The sequence below is a fragment of the Urocampus carinirostris genome, chromosome 15 (genome assembly GCF_059441175.1).
Source record: "Urocampus carinirostris isolate Australia breed hairy pipefish chromosome 15, RoL_Ucar_1.0, whole genome shotgun sequence".
Lineage (NCBI taxonomy): Eukaryota > Metazoa > Chordata > Actinopteri > Syngnathiformes > Syngnathidae > Urocampus > Urocampus carinirostris.
Window position 1 is genome coordinate 23,238,355 of NC_142363.1, and position 26,989 is coordinate 23,265,343.

General features: G+C 37.9%; 1 protein-coding gene across 1 annotated transcript in view; it reads left to right on the forward strand.

The window, feature by feature from the left end:
• The window catches only part of pld1a (phospholipase D1a), a 40,295-nt gene that overhangs the window by 2,893 nt on the left and 10,413 nt on the right, over positions 1–26,989 (forward strand). The window contains exons 2-17 of the mRNA XM_088354384.1: positions 12,361–12,576; positions 13,960–14,126; positions 15,312–15,454; positions 17,569–17,680; positions 18,765–18,830; positions 19,017–19,075; positions 19,493–19,585; positions 20,099–20,251; positions 20,332–20,481; positions 21,529–21,612; positions 21,779–21,860; positions 22,168–22,278; positions 22,457–22,642; positions 24,248–24,461; positions 24,549–24,677; positions 25,960–26,078. Of these exons, the coding sequence (XP_088210510.1) occupies positions 12,396–12,576; positions 13,960–14,126; positions 15,312–15,454; positions 17,569–17,680; positions 18,765–18,830; positions 19,017–19,075; positions 19,493–19,585; positions 20,099–20,251; positions 20,332–20,481; positions 21,529–21,612; positions 21,779–21,860; positions 22,168–22,278; positions 22,457–22,642; positions 24,248–24,461; positions 24,549–24,677; positions 25,960–26,078 (2,049 nt within the window). The 5' untranslated portion in view covers positions 12,361–12,395. The remainder of the gene's footprint in view (positions 1–12,360; positions 12,577–13,959; positions 14,127–15,311; positions 15,455–17,568; positions 17,681–18,764; positions 18,831–19,016; positions 19,076–19,492; positions 19,586–20,098; positions 20,252–20,331; positions 20,482–21,528; positions 21,613–21,778; positions 21,861–22,167; positions 22,279–22,456; positions 22,643–24,247; positions 24,462–24,548; positions 24,678–25,959; positions 26,079–26,989) is intronic.

Below are 26,989 nucleotides of genomic sequence, written 5' to 3' on the forward strand. Positions count from 1 at the left end.
TGTGAATTTGATAAATGTTCATGTGTTTTACAATAAAATAGAACGCATATGTTAAATATCGCAGATATGAGGCAGCAAATAAAATTGTCAGACGCTGTGCTATGTCGCTTCCCACGTTTTGGAAAGATTTTAAAACAGTTTTTGTCAATGTAGCCAGACTTTAATGTTTTTTCTGGTGGTATATGACTTCCATGCTAGCATCTCCTAAACCAGATATGATGTAAAGAGGTTATGATTGATGTCACCCAAAAAGGCTCCGATTTACCTATCAGCTGGTTGCCTTCATTTCGGGGATTTATTTTCGTCATTGATCTTTTCTACAGATCTCGTTTTTTTCCTGAGTAGTTCAGCCATTGCAGTCTTCTCCATTCCATCCATTATCTGCTCCGCTTATCCTCAGTAGGGTTGCGGGGGTGCTGGAGCACCCAGCTATCTTCGGACAGTCGGCAGGGAAAACCTGAACTGGTTGCCAGCCAATCGGAGTCTTCTCCTGCTGACACAATTCTTAGGATTTTGTTTTGATTTTATTTAAGAGGGCTACTTTATGTTCCAATAAACTAACATTTTTTATTGTTTTGCAGCTATTGTTTTAATGTTTGATTTTAGCAATGTTGGGAAAAGTAAAAACGGTGTGGTGCATAGTTTAAAAAAATTAAATATGATCTATTCTTCTATAACTTGTTCCGGTGTGACCGGAGAAGCAGATCCCACAAAAGTAGGCACAAAAATAAGGTTTGGAAATTGATTTATTTACAGTGAAGTTGGTAGAAAGCTTGCCAGAATTTCTTGCAGATTGTGGAGGATTGTCTCTCCTTTTGTATCACAAAAACATGAAAAACTTAATTGGGTATGTAAACCTTTAAGAATATCATGTCAGGTTACATTTAGCATAGCTCTTAATCACTGATAGTCTCAAAGGGCTGTACAGACCACCATTACAACATCCCCTGATCTGAAACCTACACGAGGGCAAGGAAAAACTAAAACCAGAAAATTAAAGTTCATGGTTACTGTTTCTTTTTGGGTCGACAAACCATTAAAGCAGTATTTCCAATACCAGTAAAGTTTTTGGAGTCCGCCAGGATTTAAATATCCGGAATTCCCCATCATTAAATAGTTGCTTCCGACTAAAACAAACCTGTACACTTTTACGTTTTCCCCGTTTTTTAATAAGCTTTTTGTTAGACCGATCTCGTCTTGCCTTTTTCGGCTCTAGTCCAGATCGTCTCAGTCACTAGTGTGAGACAAAAACATTATCCTAGATTGATAATACTGCCGCGGTACACTGGCAAACCTCCTCCTTGATTAAGCCTTTATTTTTCAAGCGTTTTTGTTTACACAAATCATTTTTTATTCTACATAGTCTGTGAGTAAATAGTGCACCTATTTTTTACATTTACTTCCATCTTGTTTACTTTGCTTTGTGTCTGTGTCATTTCCTTTAATGACTAGTGTATATATGATTCAATAGTTTACTGGGGCACACATTCATTGTAGATCTAGCTTCTTGATTTTGCCCTAAAATGCACCAGATTGATGCATTTGAATTTAAAATGCACCATATTTTCTTTCCCAACCCCTCCAGAGTTTGTAGCCTTTGTCCTAAATAATGGATTCAAAACAAGGTGCGAACAAAGTTCTTTTGTAAAAGTGCCACAAAATACTGCAAACGAGGATACCAATATACCTAGCTCCAGTGTAGATGGCGCCGGGCAAGAAAGAAGGAATGTGCGTGCCCTGTGTAAAGTTCCGCCCATTATTTACGCTCACCCTATCAAATTGCTCTAGGTACTTTGCCTGAACTTCTGGGTATTTAAAGTTTGTTCCGTGGCTTTTTATCATAAAGTGTCTCAGCAATGAACATAGATTGTTTAATGAGCTTCCATATAAATTATTATTTAGCAATGTTCAGCCAAAACGGGGTCTATTTGTGTGACACCGCCGCTGCAAACTGTAGTTCAAAATGGGTCCTATATATACTTGATTGAACCCTTTCTTCATTCAGTAATGTGTTGTCTTTCTACAGGCGAATATTGGCACCTGATCTAACAATGCATTAAGTAAACGCTCAAATTATCTTTTATCTGCGAGCGATATGTACTCATGAAAAGAGCTACAAGTGGGTTCCTGATCCCTGCTCTAGGCTTTTGTTTGCATGGCCGGCTTTACTTGAAGCGACCTTTTTCATAAAAGAGAGCTTTCCATACTCTCTGCTGTGTTGTCGGTAACCAAGGAGTGTCCAAAAGTAGTCTGGACGCAGCCACTTGGAATTTTGGCACCGGTACGGTCACGATGACACAGCCACAGAAAAGAAGGTACCTCAGCACAATAGCTCCTTGTGTTTGCAGCGCTACGGTGACGAGCATGACTGGTCTCTCGTTGTCGCCTCGTAAAGCGCCCCTGTCACCCCACTCCCGACACCCTTTTTTTCACGTGGATTAGATAATGGGCAGCTTTAGTGTGGGCTGAGAGAGAGGTGTCACAGACCTCTTCTCTTTCTCCGTCTCTTTCCTCCATCTTCTGCATTTGTACCATCTGCGCCACGCGGAGCTTGGTACTGCACACACTGTTAATGCCACATTGATGAGCTGTGCATTGCATATATGGGTCAAGGGGTGATTGTGTCACTCTGTGAAAACACACTTGGATACTTCTGGCTCAGTATTTTTGTGTTTATCTTGACAGGATGCTGAGAAATGGCCAACCTAAGCTCTAATTTGCTCAGGTATTTGTCATTTTTATTGGTCCAAGCAGAGGTTTTTGCACTATCCCTGCACTCGCTTGTCATAGGGCAGCAAAGGTGAAGCATATTTTGAGTTAGACATGTCTTTTATAGTCTCAACTGAATTTAAACTTGTAGGAATGGTTTTTATCGCCCTAGGCATCGCAAAGTAGACAGCAATTCTTTTGTTGTTTTTGCAGATCTTACAAGAGTGGCTTGCCAGGATCATAAAGCACTGAAAAAAGAAAAAAAAACATGTTTGACTGGAAGATGACATTGCTTATTTTACCTTTTTTTTTGCAATTTACCGTAAAATTTGGACTATAATGAACACCGGATTTATAAGCCGCACCCAGTACTTTTTTAAAGTGAAAAAAAATCTACATACACAGGCCGCACCTGACTATAAGCCGCATGTGCCCACATTGAAACATGAGAACTTTACAGAGAAAGACGGTGCACAGAAAGCGTTTTAGTAATATACGTTACTTTGCCCTCTTAACGTTGTAAACATTAGTGTCTATACAATGTCACTAGTCACTGAAATAAGTCATGCCACATATCATCGGAAATTATAAACTCTTGGGATTCAAAATATCATGGCAATTTCAAAATATACTCATCAGAGACACATCACGTTTAGTCTGAAACAAGACACCCCAAAACTATAAAGCCGGGGTAACTCACCAGTACATCCCCTGGGCCATCTTTAGCTTCTTCGAATTTCCCTGAAAATGGCTTTGTTACATCCAGGACAATCCATCGAATCCAACTGTGTAAAATATTCACTCCAAAACACACGATAATGCCGACAGATAAATACGAATCCACCTTAAACATTTCTGCTTTGTTGGACATTGCTTCTTGTATTCTGTTCGTTTGGCCACATTGTTTCCGTTTACAGACTTGTAAAATGATTCTTAATATGGTAGTTGAAGTTCTCCTTTTGATTGACACCTTTACCATGATCAGGGTCTGTTCATGCTAAATTTATTCATGCATCTTCCTCGACACATATATACCAGGTGACCCTGGCGGCCATTAGAAAAAATGCATAAATTAGCCGCATGATTGCATTAGCCGCAAGGTCAAAAGCTTGGGGGAAAAGTCGCGGCTTATGGTCCGAATTTTCTAGTACTCCTTTTTTCCCCCAGTTTGTTTTACAGAAGAAAATAACAATTAAAACGAGCAAAAACTCTTGCTAGATTTTCTATGCTCTTTTCTAGGTAAATAAGAAAAAAAAACTCAAATAGCAGATCATTCTGTTTTTTTTTTGGTATTTGTTCTTGTAAGTAATCATGTTGATTCTTATGATGAAGGACATTTTCTGATGTAGTAAATTGTAATCATTCAATCACTTTTTACATTTAATTTTTTACCATTGAATCTCCACGTCATAAAACGAATTTTAGAAAATAATACTTGTGCAAAATTATTTTCTAGAGTTTCAATACATTTGTATTAATGTATTGTAATATCTTGTTTTTGTACTTTGGTACTACATTTTCGACCCAGATTTTTTGCAGTATGTTAAGGTAATATTTCTTACATGAGTAAATGTTTAAAAAACAAACTGTACAGACGCTGCACTACTTACAAACGAGATACGTTCCGGACAATCGTGAATTTGTTCATACGTTGCCTCAGTGCTATGTTTTGTATGTTTAAGGCTTGTATAAGTAACCAGTATTGTTTTGTACTGAAAAATAAACATTTAATAAAATAATATGCACTATAAAGATAAATAATTTGAAGTTGCGCTTACTTTCTGAAGATGAGTGTCCGTGGTGGAAAGTGGCTGAAAAAAGGGTTCAGACCCTTTTTTCAACCGCATCAAGCTTTCTTATTCCACTTTCATTTTAAAAGAAACGGCTCGCCTCTTCTTTACAGTTTACACCGACCAAATATCGAATATTATTATCATTTTGACCAGCTTCTATTGTAAATTAAGTCATTTCACATTCCTCAACTTGTTTTACTTGTGTAATAAGAAAATAATACTAAGTGAGCAATAATTGTCTGATGGTTTGCTATTGTGTTGTTACTTTATTTATTTTTTATTTTCACATTTTTATGTATGCGTGTCTGTCTATTTGACATTACCTGATGTTAGGTGTAGCAGAAGAGGAGTGGCTATGGATATTTGTTCCTGTACATTGAATGTTTTTATACAGCACTTTGAGTTTCCTTTTGGTGTCTGAAAAGTGCTTTAAAACACATTTTCACTGGAATTCGATTTAAATGGCAAATGACAAATAATTTTGTTCTTTAATCTACTTTATTTTAATAATATAATCGTGAGAAAAACTATACTACAAAAGTTTCTGCCGGTTTGACAAAACATTGTTCGCAGTCCAGTGAATCAGAACATAGTAAAGAGGCATAAACGGTACATTCCAACTCTCTGTATGCAGCAATGTTATCATAAACAGTGGGGCAGAATCACATTGTGCGATGTATAAACATTCTCCACCTGACTTTTGGAAGAGAACAATTCTGCCGGTTCACATGCGGGGTGCGCCCATTCCTCACACTGACCGCAAGTTTGAGATACAATTTTAGCAAGATACCGAAAATCCAAAGTAACGACGTACAGAAAAAGAAGCTCATCGGCTGCTCACTGCCCAGTCTAGAAGGAATTGCTGGCTTGCGATATTATAGCAGACCCATTACCGTTATAAAAAACAATTTCCATCCTGGCCACCACTTGACTGTTGCCTTCTGGTAGGAGGTACAGGGCCCTCAAAACGAGGAAAAACAGGCTCAGAGACGGCTTCTTCCTCAGGGCCACCATTTCCCTAAACGAACGCACAAAAATGTAAAAATGTTTGTTGCGACAATTTTAGTTTTTTTTTCGGTTTTTGTTGGTGCTAAATGAAACTGAAAAAAATGTATACTATTGCACGAAACTGTTAAAATGTACTTTGTGAATTATATTGATTTTTATTTTAATTACTGCTGCTAAATGTTATTGCACTTATTTTCATTACACTATTGTTACAATGCACGATTCTTTTACATTACATTATTATCATAACTTAGTGCAGTTTTTTTCCTATTTATCCTGACATGGCTATTCAAAGTTTTGAATGCAGGGTTCACCAACCTTTTTCAAGCCGAGAGCACCTTTTCTTTTCTAATTAGCCCAAAAGGCACCCAGTTTGAGATGCATTTCTAAAATGACTTATCCTGTGATTACTATGTCAAATACTACCAGGTCGTATAGATAGATAGATACAGTGGAACCTCGGTTCTCGACCATAATCCGTTCCAGAACCCTGTTCGAAAACCGATTTGTTCAATCACCGAAATCAGTTTTCCCATTAAAAGTAATGTAAATCATTTTTAATCCGTTCCAACACCCTGAATGTTTACCATGAACGTAAACAAAGCTAACCCAGGATAATCGTACGTTCGCGTTATCGTAATCTTCCGTACGAAAGATTACGCTAACATGAAAGTGTAAAAATAAACAAATGGTAAAGAAAATAATTATGAATAGGATTTCTTACCTTTGTGGTGCTCAGCAGAAGCCATGCTGTATGTATAGCAAGATCGGAAACTCGCACACCTTCTTCATATTTTGCTATTATTTCTTTCTTAAATGCAATAGTTGTACGCACTACTCTTCTTTTTTCACCTGTAGCAACTTTTCTGCTTGCACCTACCTTCTTCGGAGGCATAATTAGGGGCTAAAACACTTGGTTCACATATATTAAAAGCGAAAGCAAAACGAAACACGTCCGCACGTGATAAGTTCTTCACGAGGGGTGGGGGCAATCTACACGATCTACACCCGTACGCTGCTCAGCATCGCACCCTAGCGTACCGGCGTTCGAACTCCGATTATTTGACCGAACAGTGAAGCAAGAATTTTTTTAAATTTTGGGTCGAGAACCGATTTGTTCGAACTGAGAGGCGTTCGAAAACCGAGGTTCCACTGTACTTTATTCATCCCCGTAGGGAAATTCACACTTCCAGAAGTATCCTTTGTTGCTCATTAACAGAACACCCTCAGGGTACTGTGTTGTAGTTTAGCAACGGCGGAGTGGATGACGTCACACGCTAGTCCAAAAGTTCGACGTCCCTGCAGCAGATGGAAATATTTGTGTCCAGGGTTACACCACCTCGTGTTCACGTAGATAGCGAGTCCACCTCCTCTCCGCTTCCCGCAGGCTTTCGTGTCTCTGTCTTACAGTGCTGAAGCCGGGTAGCTCCGGGATGCTAGACGTGAGCCACGTTTCCGTAAAACACAGGAAACAGCACTCCCTGTTCGCTTTGATTTTTTTTCACCAGCACAGCCAGTTCATCGGTCTTATTTGGTAGAGAGTTCACATTTACCATGATTACGGACGGTACCGAAGACTTATAACGTTGCTAGCCGCTTAGCTAGCTCCGGCTCTGCATCCACGATAGGGCCCCCTCATCACGCCGGCACGAGAATTCTTCAGGGCAAGGAGTTTATTCCTCGAATAAATGCATTTTTGTGCGTTAAAACCCATAACGATATGATAGAAAGAAATCCAAAGTGTCATTGTCAAACGGGACGAAAAAGATAGAAGCAGACACTTAAAACAATAAATCACAAAAAGTGCCAAATAACACGAGCTGCTGGAAAGGCTGCCGCTCGCGGCGGCGCCGCTTTGATGTATATTTTGATGAATATTGTAAGTAAGGTTAAATACACTGACAAAACCATTGAAAAAAAAACATTTTACTTTAAAATCACAAGAACCTAGCTCCTGTGAGCTATTTTCAGAATAGGTCCGCGGGCATTTTCAGTTGTCCTTAAGATCAGGTAATTGTGTAATTTTGTAACTGTAATCCTGTGCAGTCCTTTGAGACATTTTTTGTGATTAAGGGCTATATAAATAAATTTGACTTGACTTGACTTGACTTAAGGGGGAACCCTGGTGCCCACAGGCACCACGTTGGAGACCCTGGGCATTAATACATGTGTCACCCTGGAATGCCATGTCTAATGTTGTTGCATCCAATGTTTCACAATGTTGATGTCAATGGCAATACAGACCTATTCTATTCTATTCTACATCAAAATTGACTTTTATTGACAAACTGATAACACGACGTAAATAAGATCAAATTGGTCGTTATAATGATATCTTGATTAGCCATATCCAATTGAGTCAGCTAATCAGAGGTCTGGAAAAAGTCATGCATTGAAAACAAAAGGTCAGTTGGCATTTAAAAGGTGTTGTTAAATGTTATATGACAAATGGCTTGTTATTTCTTTGAACATTACTATGGCAACTAGACAGGAAGCAGGAAGTCATGGAAAAGAGCGATAACTGGAATTTATCTTTACCGCGATATAGGTCCAGGTTGCACTCGCAAACTTTTATAGGACAACATACTTGCAAACAGCGAGACTTTTTCCGACATTCCAGCACCTCCTGGAGTTAACCTCAGGGCGACGTGGGCTGAAAGGTGGTTGATGTTATTCTTAGATTTGGGAGATAACATAGGACTGTTATAAATGATTGCAACACCCCACCTCCCCCAAAGAAGACGGTGCTTTTGTTTTCTGTCCTTAACACTCAACAATTAATCAAGCTAAATAGATTAAATTCTGTGTTGATCACTAACCTGATCGATCCATGCAAACTTAAGGCACTTCCTCATATGTAAAGTTACTCATTTACACAGTTGCTCTTCAATCTTCACTAGCTTCATCATTCTCCTGCGCCAAACAGAAAAGAATAGGAGCTGCCTCAATTGTGCAGAATTGTCAATCAAAAGAAATCTTCTTGGGGGACATGCTTGATGGAGCTCCATAACAATTACAAACAAGGAAGCGAGGATAAAAGCGCTGCAGCTACACCTCGTAGTACAGTGTAGTTCTGACAGCTGCCTAAAAGAACTTTGAGCAACATTTAGTAAACGCACATTTCTGATTACAAGAGCAACCAACCCCTGCTAACAACTATTCGTGCAATTAACAGCCCATAACTGCCAACGATACCTACCAGAAATTACAATATTTTAATATAATGGCTAAATTATTCGAACGGTTCAGTCTCCTGCTTGCAACAGCTTTTCTCAAATACTGTACCCAACATACAACAACCTCTCATACCCTCTAACAACAGTTATCACGTACTTTTGACCCCCCAAAAAAATAATGAAGACCATTTCAAACTACTACTAGCAGATGCTAATAACTGCTAACAACTCCTACTAATAATATATAAATTGCAAATACAACGTACGATTGCTAACAACAACCATTTATAATGGTTTTGTTATCATATTGAAGTATGCCACTGCCCATATTTACTCATGATTATACAATTTATATATAACTTCTTCATTGATTGTGTCTTATTATGTAACAATTTGTGTTTTCATTTGTAGTTAAGATTGGGCTGTAGAGCCATTGTTAGCTCTATCGCTTTACTTCTTTGAGTTGAATACACAATTAGAGATAGGAAATATCAATTTCAGTTGAGGAATGCCCGTCCAGAAGATCACATCAAGCAAAGTCCAGGTTTCGGTTGATTTTCTTCAGGCGAAGGTTGAGCAGCTTGAGCAAAAATTCAGAAAGGGTGACAGACTACCGTCAGTCGGACCGTGCTCCATTAAACTGGGACTGACATAGAAGAACAGCTTCAGCGACAGACTTCTGTCACAGTCTTGTTCCACGGACAGACTTAGGAGATCATTTCTCCCTCATGCCATGAGGCTCTTTTACTCCACCCGGGGGAGAAAAAGCCTACATTAAACCCCAACCTCACATTTGTATATTACCCTATTATTATTACAGTTTTTATTTTTCAGAACACTTTTTAAATGCTCTTTATTCCATCTATCCGTCCGTCTGTCTATCTGTCTAAACTTTGTAATAAATTTACAACAGTGTTTTGGCCCGCTCTTTTCCGTATAAGAATGATAAACCATCTCAGTCTCGACACAAGTGAATATCCACAGCCATTGTATCTCATCTGTGCCTGGAATATTCTGTAATAAAACCTTCGAAGGAACTGCTCATCTGTCAGCTTTTATTTTTAAAAACCTACTTCTTCGCTTTTCTCAATCAAAAAAAAAAACCTGCTGAAAAAGAAAGACCGTTTACAACAGTTTCCATCTTGTGCCAACAACAGCCAAAGTTAACAAAGCCTATTCTAAGTAACTCCTACCTGCCAATGACCGTTTCATCAATAACAGAAATTCAAACAATTAAAATCTATGATTCACTAGCACAGCATTTACAACAACACCTGGTAACAAAAGTTGTTGACAACCACTTTTAAATAAAAAACAACTGCTAGCAACAACTAAAGACCACAACTTACAAATAAATCCAACAATCAAAGGTTTTACCGAAAGGAACAACCATTACTACCAATGGTAGTATTTGTTGTTACTTCATTATGATGAACGAATGTAGTATATTTTAACTGTGTGGTCTGAGACCGCATTATAGTGAATTCTTGCTGCTCGTCAGATGTTTGTCGTGAATGTGCCTGAACATGTCCGGAAGTCGAGAATGTTTACTGTCAACCTTGTAGACAGTTTAAGGCTTTTTTGGTTTTAAATACCTTAAAATAGTATAAAATAATCAGTATTTCTGCTCTTAATTTTTGTCAAATATCGCAAAATCTTACTCTTGTGAAATTGTGTCTGAGTTGTTACTCATAACAATATCTAGCTTTTAATGGCCGGAAATATCACGCCATGCCTCTCCCCCTTACTTAACATTAATATGACTTCACCCTCTCTTTTGTGTTATTTGTTCTTAACAATGAGACTGACATGTGATATTCTCCCTTGTTCCTTTTAGTTTTCCCAGGAATCTCTTTTTTAAAAACGTAATTTAACCTTGCTACTGGAAAACGTTTTGAAGCACACACAAAAAAGATCAGTTTGTTGTTAGATGACTCTTAATAGTATTTGCAGAATTGCTAGGAAAATGATATAAAGGATAAAACAGAGAAGTGATTTTGTTTTACAGACACTCGTACACACCCAAAGAAGAGTTTCTTAAAGAAACACTTCAGTGTTTTTTTTCCCCTACTTAATTTAAAAGCCATGTGCTTTTCTTCCTGTTCTTAATGAGAAATACCAACATGTGTGCTGTCTGGGATGACTGAATGTCGAAATCCAGAATGTGCAAAAAAACGAGTCCAGTGAGTTGGGGATTGTTTGATTTAAATGGTGTCAGTGTGCTTTGTTATCATTTGCTAAATACCATTTGAACATTTACTGAAGAGCATTGATATCAGTCTTTTACTTATTACTCTATTGTTGATTGTGATAATAAAAAGTCAAAGTGGGTAATAATTATGTACAAACTACAAAAACAAACAAATTGTTTTCATCATGTGGAAAAAAACCACACCAAAAAAAAGGTCTTACGCACATTTTGTTAAAGGGACCCTCTGTAATATTTGAACTTTAGGTGTCACTGTATTGTGCAGTCCACATAAAAATGAGTGCTAAAAAACACAAGGAAGAATACAACCAACGGAGACTCAAAATGACCAAACCATGCCAGCTTTATGATTCTGTAATATAAAAAAAAAAATTCTTGACTTAGAAGTGCTTTCGAAAATATTTTTTTTTATACGATTGCTTATGTATTTTGCTTAGTGTTCGAATCAATACATTTTTTTAATCGATTAAGTTTCAATTTAAGGTGGTACAAGATAATACACAGTGTCCCTTTAACAATTTAGCTGTACAGACGTAGCCCTACTTACGAACGAGATGGATTTCGGACGATCTTTCGTAAGTTGAATTTGTTAGTAAGTTGTTTCAGTGCTATATTTTGTATGTTTAAGGTTTATATATGCATGTTTAAGGCTTGCATAAGTATACTGTATTGTTTTCTACGAAAAATAAGCATTTAATAAAATAATATGCTCTATGAAGATAAATAAAATGTGGTTTAACTTACTTTTGAAAGATGGGCTTCAAGAAGTCCTCTTCCGTGGTAAAAAGTGTTCTAAAAAAGCGTTCCGACCATTTTCTCAACCGCATCAAGCTTTCTTATTCCACTATCATTTCAAAAGAAACGGCTCACCCCTTCTTTACAGTTTACACCGACCAAATATCGAATGGATGCACGAGATATTAATCAATATAAATGTCAAAGTTCTTAGCGTGCTAGAGATACAGTTTAGTATGTTTACTCACAAACTAGGAAGAGGGAGCCGCATTTCTTCTTCGGTGTTGATGCTGGGTGACCTCTCACAGCACCACCACACGCTGGTAGCGCCGGAAAGAAGCACTACAGTGCACACAATACGAAATACTTACAGAATATTTTTGTACATCCCGAAAAAAAATGATCGTATCTACCGTTTTTCGTAAGTCAAATGGTCGTTAGTAGAGAAGCGTCTGTACATATACTGTAAATCAAAAGTGGGAGTCTGTCAGCCTATCTGTGACACAAGGCTCAGGGTGTTTTCTTACGGTTTGTTTGACTCGGCAATGAAGTCACCCCTCTGATTCATTTGGGTGCAGCCTCCAAAGAAAAATCACATAAAATGCCCCAGTGGCAACCCTGAAAACCCGCAGGCTTATCTTCAAATCGTTTTCATACCATTGTTTGTCTTTTACGGAGGTCTACCTATAATGTTTTGGTTACTCTCATGTCCTTTTTTCCCTCTTCTCAGGCCCGCCCTGCTCTGGGCGCTAAGTGCTGCTGAAAATGCTAGCCAAGGCTCCGCCTACCAGCAGCAGACTCGATCTGGTTGATTCCCAAGAAAGTGAACATTCGGACGCCCCGGCAAACGACGGAATCAAGATGGCCGAGCTGGTGGAGAGCTTGGATGCCCGAGAGCTCGACTTTGATGAAGGGGATGATGTGGACTATGAGGGAAATTGCCCAGGTACATTGTAGGCATAAATATTAAGACATCTATCCGCACGACTTGCGGATCCGTTCTGGCAATATGCAAACTTTCCATGAGCTTTCTATTTCTTGCGGACGCTGCATGCAGACTTTTACAAAACTATAGAAATCTATGAAAAGTTTTATCTGTTATTAGATACAAATAAAGCAGTTTGCAAAATTTAGCTGCCTACATCGACATTTAAATGACAAAATTATAATCTCCAGTAAGTCAAAAGTGGGGTGATTCGTTTGAGATTTATGTTAATAGTTGTTAGCAATGACCTTATGCTTTATTTTCCACTGTGCCTCTCTTCATTTATCTTACTTTTAGCAAAGCTGTTTAGGGTGGAACACATTAGATAGGAGGATTGGGCGTTAGGCTACATTGATGGAAAGCCATATAGTGCTCGTCCCCGTGTTTTATTTTACGGTTTGTTAGTGTAGCATGAAAATGGGGAAAGAAAGAAAAGGCTGGAGTCCAAAACGCCAACCCTAACCCCAAGAAAGATGTAAAAAACAGGGTTTATCCAAGCGAGTCTCAGAAATGCACGTATTTGGACGCACATCATGAACGAGCAATGATGATTCAGGCAAAGAGATGGCGGTAACAAGTAAAAACAGTTTTAAAATTCCATACAGCTCCTTAAAACATGCATTTTTTTGGAGCGGACCAAACCACTGGGGAATAAATGTAACTAATGAAAAAATCTCTCTTGAAAATACGTTTCCTTCCTCGTAAGACTTAAATAAAGCTTTTAGGTTTTTTTTGCAGCTCCAAACATGTTTTGGATTTTTGGTCCAATTTGACTCTTTCAACAATCGTTTTCTCATTTTTGACAAAATAATTATACATAAAGAATTTAGTTTTTTTCAGTCATGTTTGTGGAAATCCTCCCCAACTTCATGTAGTTCACACTTGTCTTTTTTTTCTTTAGGGGGCAAAACTATTAATAAATGAAAGTGAGAAAAATCTCTAGTTGAATTACATTATGGTGAATTACTAGTTATGCTTTCTTATTTGTAGTGTTCAATAGTTTTCAAATGTTATATGACATTATTATTATTATTATTATATAAGGATGTTAATGTCTCTGTCATTTTAATTTGTATCATTTTTTTATGCTTTATCTCAATACAGTTTAAGAAAACTCTTTGAACTTATAGAAAACAGAAAATGATAAGACCAGTAGTTTCGCTCAAAGTGATTTTATGTCATAATATTTTAATAAAGCCAAAAATTGAACGGATCAGAGGCTGCGTGAAAGCTTGGAAAGCTTCGATATCTTGGAAAGAAAATCAAGTTTGCATCCCACTCGCTCCACGCACGCTTGTCCTCCTACAGGCACGACTTTCACCCCTGACATTTCTGTTCTGTCAGGGGGCCGCATCCCATTTTCGGCCGTGTATGCCACGGTGGGCTTCAAGGAGCCCAGTGCCAACGTTTTCCTTCCCACGGTGCCCATCACCGCCCGCATCCTGGAGGTGGAACGCTTCACAGCGGCACAGGATCGCTTCAAGTCGTCGCAGAACAGGAGCGTCAATAAGGTACTTATTCAGCATACAACTTTGTGAAAACTGTATGTGAACCAGATTATAAGGCGCACTTTCAAAAAACAGTCCTTTGTCATATATTATTATGGCACACCGGACTATAAAGTTCATGAAACAGTAAGGGCTTCATATGAATGAAATGCATTAATATGTGCCCCTAACCCAAATCGCACAACATTGTATGAAATGGAAATCCAACCTGAATCATGGTAGTGAGTGTGCAGACACATTTCTACTTGACCACAATGGTACAGATGAAGAAATGGCATTAGAACTCATCTCATCATCCCACTATTTTTCACTTGCGGTGCCACAACACTTATTTGCGTAGTTCATTCTAATAGGTTAAACAGTCCTCTAACCTTTTCACCTGTGCAACAATAACCTCTTGGTCTAATATGTAAGCGTATGTAAAATAGCCTGTATATGATTTTGTTGACTTTCTGTTTTCTCCATTCTCTAACATTCATTTGTGAAGAAGTGGAGTGACTGGTTAACTTATGAGATAGCACTATGCAAATTAGTGTTCCTGGCACCCTGAGTAAAAATAGTGTGATAATGAGATAAGATCCAATACCCTGTAATTAGTTATACTTTTGAATGTGTTGTCACTCTCACTACCACTACTCTAGGTCAATAAAAATTGTTCAAACCTCATATTGTTAGAAAATGATATAAGGAAATTGTGAATGTGTTTAATTGCTGTTAAAAGTGTCGATAAAAATTGTTTAAATCTCATATTGTAAGAATATGATATAGTGAAACTGCGAATGTGTTTAATTGCTGTTAAAAGTGTCAATAAAAATTTTTCAAACCACCACTCTATGTTTGACAATTTTTGCAATTTAATTCAGCAATGTTTATTGATTTGATCAATGATCGCATAATTGTTGCTGAAAAGGTGTATTACCATGAAACCTTTTTGCTAATGAATACCAATAATTAGTGTATTCATTACCAATCGTTTGCGCCGTATTTTGCGATATAGTAGACGCACCGGGTTATAAAATGCATTGGATTATATACCGCACTTTCAAATTTCTGGCCAAATTAGGGTTTTTTTTTGGTGCGCTACATTTATTCTTTTATAGTTCATAAATTGGCCAAATGAACACGTTTTTAAATTCGTTTTGGATATTTCTGATCCTATTTCATCAATTCCTGTCCATCACCATGCAGTCTCTGCCTGCCGTCTTCAAGATTGAGATGAAGCACGGCGAGTTCACCTGGATGGTGAAGAGGAAGGAGAAGCATTTTTTGGAGCTCCATCGAGAGCTGAGGACATACAAAACTTTCATGAGGATCCCACTGCCATCCCGCAGGTCAGCCAATTCCATCTTGTCTGCATCGGAGCATACACTGTAAACTAGGTTAAAAGTTATTTTGTTGACCTATTTATTTTTATACATTTGCTTTATTCGTTAAATGTTCCTGTATTTTGTTTATTTTTTTAAAGGGACAGTTTGTATTATTTTACCGCTAGATGTCGCTGTATTGTCTCGTGCAACAAAAATCAATTGCGACAAAGCACAAGAGAAGAATACAAAATACCTGTAGCAGCTATATGGCGGACAATAATGTCAACTCCCTTTATGCTCACGTAATGACAAATAAATCCACATTTCTTCACCTTTGAACATGGAAAAGGCTTATTTTTATGTTAGTTCATGTATTTTTGCTTCTTATTAAAACCAATACTGTTTTTTTAAGCAATTATTATTTTTTCTATCAATAGCAGTTGCTAAATAATAAACATTGTCCCATTAAATAAACCACATTATCTGATTCAAATATAACAGGGTTGTTAATAGTAAACAAAGGAAAAATATATTATTTTGTACTACACAAAGAAACACAATTGAATACATTTGGATGATGTACATTTAATGTCATCGATATGACACCAAGCTAAACCCCCTAAAGAGGAACTTGACCACAGTGGACTTTTAACTCTAGCTCTAATTCCTTCTCCAAATGGTGAAAACTGCAAAGTACATTACAATGCATTGAGTCCATGTGCCAATAAGTTCACGACAATCAAGTACGTAAACTTAATATCTGTGAAAACTATTACAAGATACAGTTGTTTATACATCATATAAACACTTTGCAAACTTGAGGCATTGCCTTGTTAATCCTTCAACATGGATGGAGACAGATTAGAACATTCACTTGTCCTGTCGTCCTGTCAACCTGTGTGTGACTACTGATGACAACTAGATCAAAGAGCAGGAAGTGGCACAGAAAACCGAAAGTATTATTTCCCGCAACTAGTATTATTTCACTATATTTTTTTTAACTCAGAGCTCATTTAAACACAAACCATCTATGTAGAACACTTGTTAATGAACTTACATCTGTTTTAGCCTTGTATTACTTCTGAAACACATTAAGTTAATCAATTAACATTAACTTAATCTACTAGTTTTGTTAATCAAAACTAGTAGTGGTACAACACAGTACACATAAAACTGCAACTAAAGATATGAATGAAGACAATGCAACTACAAAAATGTGACAGCTAACCAAGAAAAAATTGTTATAGACTTGCAACAAAAAACTGCTAAAAATGCTTTTCAACTGTCAATTTTTATACTATTTTGAAACTATATCATTGTTATGTTGATTGTCAAAAACACAATTGGCATTGGCTCAGGAGGTAGCGCGCTCCGTCTTGGAATGAAGAGGTCACAGGTTTGATTTCCGGCTCCTCTGTGTTATACGTCGAAGTGTCCTTGGGCAAGACACTGAATCTCTAATGCCCCCGATAGCAGGTAGTTGCACGGCTGACACTGCTATGGGTTAGTTAGTGTGTAAAAGGGAAAAGTGTGAAGCACATTGTAAAGCGCTCTGGGAGGTCTTCATTTGACTTGAAAAGCGCTATATAAATGCAGACCATTTACATTCACAATTCATTTTTTAGGAAGATGAAAAAACACTATTAGTCCTCAAATAATGCATTTTGGAGAATTATTTTACTCATAAATTATATATTGAGTCAGTAGTTTAGTAGACAAACTATTTATTAAATGAATCATAATTTGGAGATTCATTTCACTCAAACGTCAGTGACTTTATATACAATACTATATATATATACACGATATACAATGTTCAGTTTGGTCAGATCCACTGTGCCCTTTTCAAAGCAGCCAAAATGTTCAGACCTTCCACAACTATTTTCCACGGCTCTCTGTCCCACTAACGCAAAAGCAACATTCTGCTACACATGACTGGTGTTGTTGACTTTACTTTATTGCTTCTTTTGGCTAAAAAATATTAATTCCCCATGACTTTTAGACTGACTCAGCCAATGACACATTATTTTCATTAACCACATTAGCCTACGTAAGCACCCGAGGGTCGGGCCGCGTACCTCAAACATGCTTTGAATGAGCAAACATAAAGCTCTGTCAATAATCTTCTTGCGTTGCAGCCACACGGTGAAGAGAAAGACTGTGAGGAAGAGCGAGGTGAGAGAGATGCCCTCTTTGCCTAGGGGCGGAGGTGACGAGCTGGTGCGAGACGAGCAAGTCTCTAGTCGGCGGGTACGTACAGACACACGTGATGCAATACATAACTACGAGGTAAGGATATTGACACAAACTGAATTTACAGTACAGTGGTAATGCTTTAGACAAGCACCTCTCAACAGGAGAGTTTCGGAATCCAAGGTTTTTTTTCTTGAACAAAACCCTTGCTTGCTGCAAAAAAATCCAGGTCTTGAGCAGTCCCAGAGGCTACCACTAGAGGCCGCTCATTACTGCCAGCATCAACTCATCCAGTTTTAAGAAAATTGTGTGAAAACCTTTTGTGCGTATGTTAATCTATTATTAGCCTTTAAATTTAGGGTGTACAGTAAGTGCTTATGTATCATCAAAAGTCGCTCGACCTCATACCTCTCAACCTCCGCCAATTGGTCCCCCAATTAATGATTGCAAATCCTTCTTATTAAGTGATATTAAACCTTACATACTCGACGTGGCATCTACTTACAGTAGAAAAACTCTATTAGCAATTTATGATGACATCGTAGTCTGCTACCTGAGACCGAGACGATCTGGATTAGAGCTGACATAGGCAAAAGGAGAGATCGGTCTTTTTCCATTCAAATTCCCAAATAAGTACAAAATATATACATATATTAATAGATCGAACCTTCCTGTGTGGAGTTTGCATGTTCTATATCTTCAGAGTTTTGCGTGCTTATTTAGGGTGGTGATGGCCCTGGGGAACAAATTATTTCAGAGCCAGTTTGTCCATGGTTTAAGGGGCTTATAGCACCTTCCAGAGGACAACAGGTCAAAAAGGTGTTTGCTGAGACGAAAAGACTTCTTTATAATGTTGATGGCTCTCCTGTGGTATCGCAAGCCGGCATATCATTTTTATCCTTAGATGAACCCTGACGGATATTCTTTGCTAACATTCCTGTTGGTTTTAATTTTCCGCTATTAGCTTTTGTAATATTATTTAAATGCCGCTTTCTATTTGGGGGGGATTCATTGTCATTTAAATTTTTTACACAAAAACCCATTAAACATATGGATAAGTGTAGTGCAACAAAACCATTTCCGTCCTGCTAAAATACAAAATAGTACTATGTGTGAACTTGCATGTGATGTGTTTCTCCAGAAACAATTGGAGGACTATTTAAACAAGCTGCTGAAGATGGCTTTATACCGAAAATATCACCACACGGTGAGTATCCGTCACGCCTGGAGTTGCCGCGAGCTGCCATCACACCTGTTAGCAACGTTCGCACTTGTTTTGTAATTCGATGAGCGTGTTTATCACTTCATTTATCACCACGTTTCTTCTCTTAGCGGCTGAGTGTTATTCAAATTGCCGCATGGTGTGACGTTGTCGTCTCTTGTTTTGCTGCAGATGGAGTTTATTGACGTCAGCCAACTGTCTTTCATTCACGACCTGGGACCCAAAGGACTGTGAGTAGTACTCTGTTATTCTTCATTTGCATCCAGCGTTAAAACTGATATTTTTTACATCTATAATATTTTAAATGCACAATTTTAGTTCTGTCATTTATATATTTAGATATATTTTATTACTACTTGAGAGTTTTATTTTTTGTAGTATCATACCATACAAATAATTATTCGTCTGCCAATTATAGTTAGGTTGATAATGGCCCCTTTAAATGTGGGTATATTTTTAAGTATATATTTTTTATTGTTACCTGTATTTTCCTATGCTATTTTAATTATGTTGATTGATTACTTGTCATTGAGTTTATATATTTAATTTTACCCATCCTCTTTGATTTTATAATATTTTTGTATGATATTGATATGTGGCAATGCACTGTTTTTATAACGCGTTTATATGTCTGTTTATATGTGCAGAGAAGGAATGATATACAAGCGCTCCGGGGGTCACCGTATTCCTGGAATGAACTGCTGTGGTCACACACAAGCCTGCTACCGCTGGTCCAAACGGTGTGTGCTCTTATTCCTCTCCCCCCATGCACCCGCTTACGTCCTTAATAGCAAATATTTGACATATTGGCATATGGATTCATGTCAGACTAGCTGTAATCTTTAAAAACCTAACCACTACAAGCGCAGTTGTCATTGTATTTGAACTAGATTTTTGTGACTTGGGGGTAAGCCATTCATTGGCAACATGAAATTCTGCACTTGATGATGTTATTGGAGAATCATTGGCGATTTTTCTTTTCTTTCCCACGTTGTTATCTTTCTGTGGTTGTGTTATTACTACATCTCCATCACAGCCGAACAATTATGATGAGCATTTTTACAACGTATTAAGAGAACACACGCACACACATGCACAAAAAAATCCCACACATTTGGAAGGCTCCGTCAAGCCCACCTACGGCTCCGTGATGATTTGCTTCCCACAGTCCTCCTCTCCAAAATACAATAAAAAAGGACAAAAACACAATATCTTTATAATAATTTAAGCATGCATGTTTGTTTATTAATTAGATGGTTGGTGGTGAAGGACTCATTCCTGCTCTACATGAAGCCTGATTCAGGAGCCATCTCTTTTGTGCTGCTGGTGGACAAAGAATTCAGCATCAAAATGGACTCCAAACATACTGAGACCAAGCACGGGGTCAGGATCGACAGTCTTTCCAGGTGCGTGTTTGTAGAAGTGGGCGGATGGATGAGTTTGTTTTTCTGTCTTAATGCAACATCCTGATGCCACGTGCACACAGGGCGCTGGTGTTCAAGTGTAGCAGCTACAGACATGCCCGCTGGTGGGGCCAGAGCATTGAGAGCTTTGTCAAGAATCACGGCAAAGCCTTCCTGAGGGAGCATCGCTTCAGCTCCTTTGCACAGGAGCAGGAAAACATTCCTGCTAAATGGTCAGTCTAACCATATAAAATGTTTATTTTTAAGTCCTGTCACTATTTGGAGTGATGTTAAGGTTTATTAACTCTGAAACACTCTTTAACGATTGAGCGATAGTCAGTACAGTTACCTTGGGTAAGTTTATTTATTATATTGAATTTCAAAATAGGCAGCACAGCAGCGGAGTGGTTAGCGTGTGTGCGGCACAGTTCTGAGGTCATGAGATCGAAACTTTCTGTGTGGAGTTTGCATGTTCTCCCCGTGCTTGCATGGGTTCACTAGGCACTTCGGTTTCCTCCCACATTCCAAAAACATGCATGTCGGGTTAATTGGCTGGTCCAAATTGTCCCTAGGTGTGAAAAAGCGAGTGAGTTGTCTGTCTCTGTGTGCCCTGCGACTGGCTGGCAACCAGTTCAGGCTGTCCCCTGCACACTGCCAGATTACAGCTGGGATGGGCTTCAGCACCCCCGCGACCCTACTGAAGATAAGTGGTGCAGATAATGGATAGATTGGATTTTCAAAATAAGTAAAGCATCAAAAATGTTGACTCTGCTGAAAAAAATGATGTGTGAAATTATCTTTTGGTGACAAATACCTTTTTAAATGTCATATTTAGTCTTAAATATCTGTGTCTCGTATCGGCACCCTAGACAAATACCCAAAACCTTGAAAATAGAACAGAGTTACACAATAATTTTATCTTTTCATTTATTTAAACTTTCCAGGCATGTTTGGACAAAAGTCACTTAACAAAATTAACAAATCAGGCGATAAGATTAGAGGAATGGCAGATTGAAGTCAAAAGCTTATAGGCGTTCCGCTTACTAAATAACATTGGACGCTTCTTTCAATTATTTAATGTCCTCGTCATATCTTGCATCATTGTAAGAGTAATTTGTTAATCACATGGTTTGAATCCCCATACACATTTTATAGTGTCTGGGTTTTTTTTTTTTTTCTTCCCATCCTTCTCCTTACTCTCTTTGAAATAAATTGATCAATAGAAATATAGTAATACAAAAATAGGGACATATTGATGATTGAGTACCTCTGACATGCAGGTATGTAAATGGGAAGACCTACATGGAGGACGTAGCTGATGCCTTGGAACAGGCCAGAGAGGAAATCTTCATTACTGACTGGTGGTAAGTGTCGCGGGCTGCAAAAAAAGAAGGCAGTAGATCGCTGTGATGATAATAATCTCCCTTATATATACCAACACAAGTTTCACACAGTGAAAAGTTTGAAAACACGTGATTTGTTGATATTCACCAGGAATATGATGTCTAAAAAATGATGTTATTGTTGCAGGCTTAGTCCAGAGATCTTCCTGAAGAGACCTGTGGTCGAGGGAAACCGCTGGAGACTGGACTGCATCCTCAGGCGTAAAGCTGTTAGTTTATGTTTTTTTTTAATGTATCACATATTTATTTAAATAATATTATTGTACATGATGAAATTTGTCCTTTTGAACAAACGTTTTGACTTTAACATGAAAAATAGCTATTTTGGAAGATCACATCATATTTTCACGGGGATAAATAATTTATTTTCTTAAATTCCAAAGAAATGTGCATTTTTTTTGTTGAGGAGGTTTTTTGCACTTCCTCTCATTACATTTAAGTCATTTTCTTCATATTATAGTTTCATTTCCCCCAAAACAAATAGAATTTTATATCGTGTTGTGTGTTTGTTGGCAGCAACAAGGAGTGCGCATCTTTGTAATGCTATACAAGGAAGTGGAACTGGCATTGGGCATCAATTCCGGCTACAGCAAGCGAACCCTCATGCGCCTGCATCCCAACATCAAGGTTCAAACAGCCACCTTACTTGTCCTTTATCCAATAGGTGTTTTTTTAATCTTTGAGAAACTAAGGGCTAAGAGAAACGCAACTTAAATTCTGTTTATGCTGCAGAATTGCCAATAAAGCTGACTTTGACTTGACTCTGGCAGAGAAAAGTGCATTTTATTTACACTCTATTTCTCAGGTGATGCGCCATCCTGACCACGTGTCCTCTTCAGTCTATCTGTGGGCGCACCACGAGAAGATCATTGTGGTCGACCAATCGGTGGCTTTCGTGGGCGGAATCGACCTGGCCTATGGCCGTTGGGATGACCGGGAGCATCGGTTGACTGATGTCGGGAGCGTAACGCGCTCTGTGGCGCTCGAACAGGTCTGTAAAATATGTGCAGCCTCGCACACACTATTACTACCTCTACCACTTTTATACAATTTTGGCTCTTTATACCGACTGCAATAACAACATAGTAATGATGATCACGGCTTACCTGTTTCCTGGATTTGAAGCTTTATGATGTCATTTTTCAGTTGATATAAATGACAAAGTAAACATTCCTTGAGATAGATAAAATCTTGGTGGATTTTGATGTTTCAGGGTTATTACAACAATAATCACAACACTAGTGTTTGAGTTGTGGAGTTGTAAACATTTTATTGATCAAGAAAGCCAGAAAATATTACATTGCTAATTGTAAATACTGTGTTTATTCCCGTAAACCCTAAAAAATTTGGGTTTGCGTTACACACAAGGTTTTTTTTGATGCAACGGGAGTCGAACCCTGGTTGTGGCGGTTAGAGTGCTGAATCCTAGCCAAATAGATCACAAATATTATAAATGACATATGAAAATGAATTAGATAGTATCTAATTATTACACTAGTTTTAATCATGGTACCAGAGATAAATGCTGGAGAATGGTGAAAACAAAAAGTCGTCCTGAAAGATGGAAATAATCGCAAAAAAACACTTGGGAAACATCACTTTAGTGTTTCTGATGATGAATCAGACTTAGAAGGATATTAAGTTAATACATTGTAAATTTTACGTTAGTATTGTGTTCATAGTTTACGTTGTCCATTAAGGATTTTACACATAACCACACAAATTCCATAAAGTTTGTCACAATACTTAGATTGCGCTGAGAAAAAGTAAAACTTTTGTTTTAATCAGATTTTTGAATTAAAAATTAGGGGTGCGCCTTACACACAAGTGCACATTATACACAAATAAATATGGTAATACATATGAATTGACCTTACTTGACTTGGCTAAAAAAGTGCCATTGACTTGTACAGCGGCAACAAAGCATGACGCTATAATGCTAATGAAACACTTTTGATTATCCATGTCTACAAATAACAGTACAGTGCTAAGAAAAAACAGTTATGACAAAAACAAAATGTTGAGTTTAATTAAAAAGCTTGATATTTAGCCATTTCTTCATTTTATTGCTAATACCGAATACCCATTTTTTGCTTTTGTTTTTTTTTATTAGTTTTTTTATGTATTTATGTAATTTGGTTTTGGGTGCATTTCCCCCACCATGCACACAAATATAATCTATTAGGCTTCGATTTAAACGGTTGGGTTAAGATTTAACTTTGATTGTTTTAATTTGTCCATAGCAACACCTATAACTTAGTGTATAGCGCTGTATTTATAGTTACGTCAGACCAAAGGAAATTCACATTGTGCTGCGGGGGGGTCGATAGTGGTGATTTTACGGTCTTGTTGTATGCTACATCTTTTTATACAGCACTTTTAGTGGCAATTTCTGTGAATTATTTGCCCTCATGTAGGTTTTAGATCAGGGGATGGGGTCATAATAGTCTTTGCAGCCCTTTGAGACCTTTTGTGATTAAGGGCCATACAAATTGACTTGACTTGAATTTCTTTGCCTAAAAAGTGCTTAACAAATGAATTAGATTTGATAAGTGCTTACCCCTACCCCTGCCCTACCATTGGACTTATCCTTCAGGCCGCTTCCACCAACGCTCATTCTAATAAGGCAGCACCTCCAGTTGACGGCATCCCGCACAGCAACGGGCGGGGAACACCCACCGGAGACGGCGTGGACCTACCCAAGCTGAAAGGCGTCGGCCGCAGCCGGCGCGCTCGCTTCAGTTTATATCGGCACTTGCACAAACACACCATGCAACATGCTGACAGCGTCAGCAGCGTAGACAGCTCAGGTGTGAACCATTCAGCTCTACACTTTTTTTAAATCTATTTTTTTGTTCCGTTTTACTATGTGTATATGTTATAATGTTCTATGGCAGGAAGCGGCTCAGTGAGAAGTCTGAAAATGGGCGTTGGGGAGTTGCAAGGAAACACTCGCTTCTGGCACGGAAAAGACTACTGCAACTTTGTCTACAAGGATTGGATTCAGCTGGAAAAACCTTTTGACGGTGTGTAGCAGTTCTGAATTATGAAGCACTGAGGACTTGGAAAAAAACAACACAGCCCAAGAAAAGAAAAATGTCCGAAACGTGTTTTCCCATTGACACGTTTTCACAGTCACTTGTTCCTTGGCTAAATTTATCGGCAAGCACAAGGATAGTCGGCATTTGATGCAGGAAATCAGAACATCGTTCCAAAAAACAAAACACATTTGTATTTTCATCAATATAAGATATCAATTCCCGAATGTCTTATGTTATTCTAGGAATATGCCTTTCCCGTGAGATTTATTTTTAAAATCCATTCCTGGGTGTGACAATTGTACTTTTATTGAAACACAATAATTCAGAAAAAGTGTCATGAAAAGATGATATTTGTGTTGTTATTAATTTAGCAATGTAAACCTAACAGTATTTTTACATGATTTTTAAAATGAATATATAAAGTAAGAAAATCATAAATTGAATATTATAAAACATTTATGATGTGTATAAAATGAATACATAATCAAAAATATATAAGTCCATAATATATTAAATTCTATCACAGGGGTCTCCAATGTGGTGAGTTTAAATTTTTTTAGGTGAAGTGCTTGTAAATGCTTGAAATTGTTGCCACGTTTCTTACATTTGGTGTTAGGCTAGGGTAAGGAGCTAGTGTTTGGGCTTCAAATAAGGGTCTTAAACCTACTTTTGATTCCAAGATAATCAAAAAGGGTGAGGAACTAGGGTTTAAGCTCCAAATTAGGGTTGTAAACTGTATGCTGGTTTCCAAAATAGGTTGAGCGCTACGGTTAGTTTCAATCAGGGTTAAGGCTGGGATTCCCGCTAGAGTCAGGTATAGGGCTAGGGTTAGGAGCAAAGGTTTGGGCTGTAAGTTCCGGTTTTAAACTGTTTTAAAGGTTCTTAAATAAGGTTTGGCAAGAGTTGGGGTTTAAAATTATGGTTTAGGCTTCTGCATTTTTTGGTGGTTGAAAGCGTCTATTCAACCCTACTTCTTATAAATAACCTGGTAATAAAATAGTAACAAAATCGTAATAAGTTGTCATTTACTAGAAATGCATATGAAATTGGGTTCTTTTTGCACTAATAAGTAACAAAAAATGAGCTCTCCGCTTGAAAAAGGTTGGAGACCCCTGTTATATTATACTAATTATTGTCGATTAAAATAAGGATTTTCTTAAAAAGTCAATTTAAAAACAAGCGATAATGTTGTAAAGATAATCTAGCATTTTTTTTTAGTATTATAAGTACTTTTTTTTCCCACAAAGAATGTGCTTCCTCCTTTCAGATTTTATCGACCGATACACCACTCCCAGAATGCCGTGGCATGACATCGCCTCTGCACAGCACGGCAGAGCTGCTCGAGACGTTGCACGACACTTCATTCAACGTTGGAACTTTACCAAGGCAAGTAGATGATACAACAACAATGTTCACTGTGTAACTATCAAAGATAATAAAGACAATTCTAATGCTAAAGCAGCGTGTCAGGCTACCAAAAAGCAATGTACCGTATTTCCCCAAAATCCCCATCTACCAAAAAGTGATTCGCCAGAAATGTGAACGTTCGCCTTCTATTCAGACACAATTGGAAATACCATATTCGTGCAATTATTTATTAGTTGACAATTTATCGCTGACCACAATTGCTTCACAAAGGGAATCAAACGGGATAATATGTTATGGATAGTAGTATTGGTAACAGCACCGAATCCAAACCACCATTCCACTAGGGTCATGTATGGTTAGTCACGAGTGCATTATATTGATTGCAACGGGAATCGAACTCTGATCGTGGCGGGAAACCCATTGCATCCTATCCGATAGATTATTTAGGATACCCACGACATATGAAAAGGCATTAGGTCTTATCTCAATATCACACTATTTTTAGTCATGGTACCAGATAGGTTAGAGAGAATGTTGTTTCACTTTGTCTCAGCTGAAACGATGCATCATAAGTGACAAATGTTTTGAATACGTGCGGCCACGCACTTATTTTGATCTTTCAAAACCACCAAATTACTTCCCACAATGTCTTTCTCGTTATTCAGTTAATAATTTTGTGCGTTCGCATAAAACTTTGAGTTGGCTGTAGCACAATGTCTGACAGTATTCTCCCGGCCCAATAATATAATTAACAATTCCGTACAGTGACTAAACATACTGGTCTAGTGGATAGGACCTCGCGCACTCCACGTGTTCTGCAATTGTATGTATTTATGATCAGTGATATATTCTGACTGATCTATTAAAGCACGAAGACGGAACTTTTTTATTCTTTGTACAATCCCTGCCTTCACAGTTGTTTTAATTCC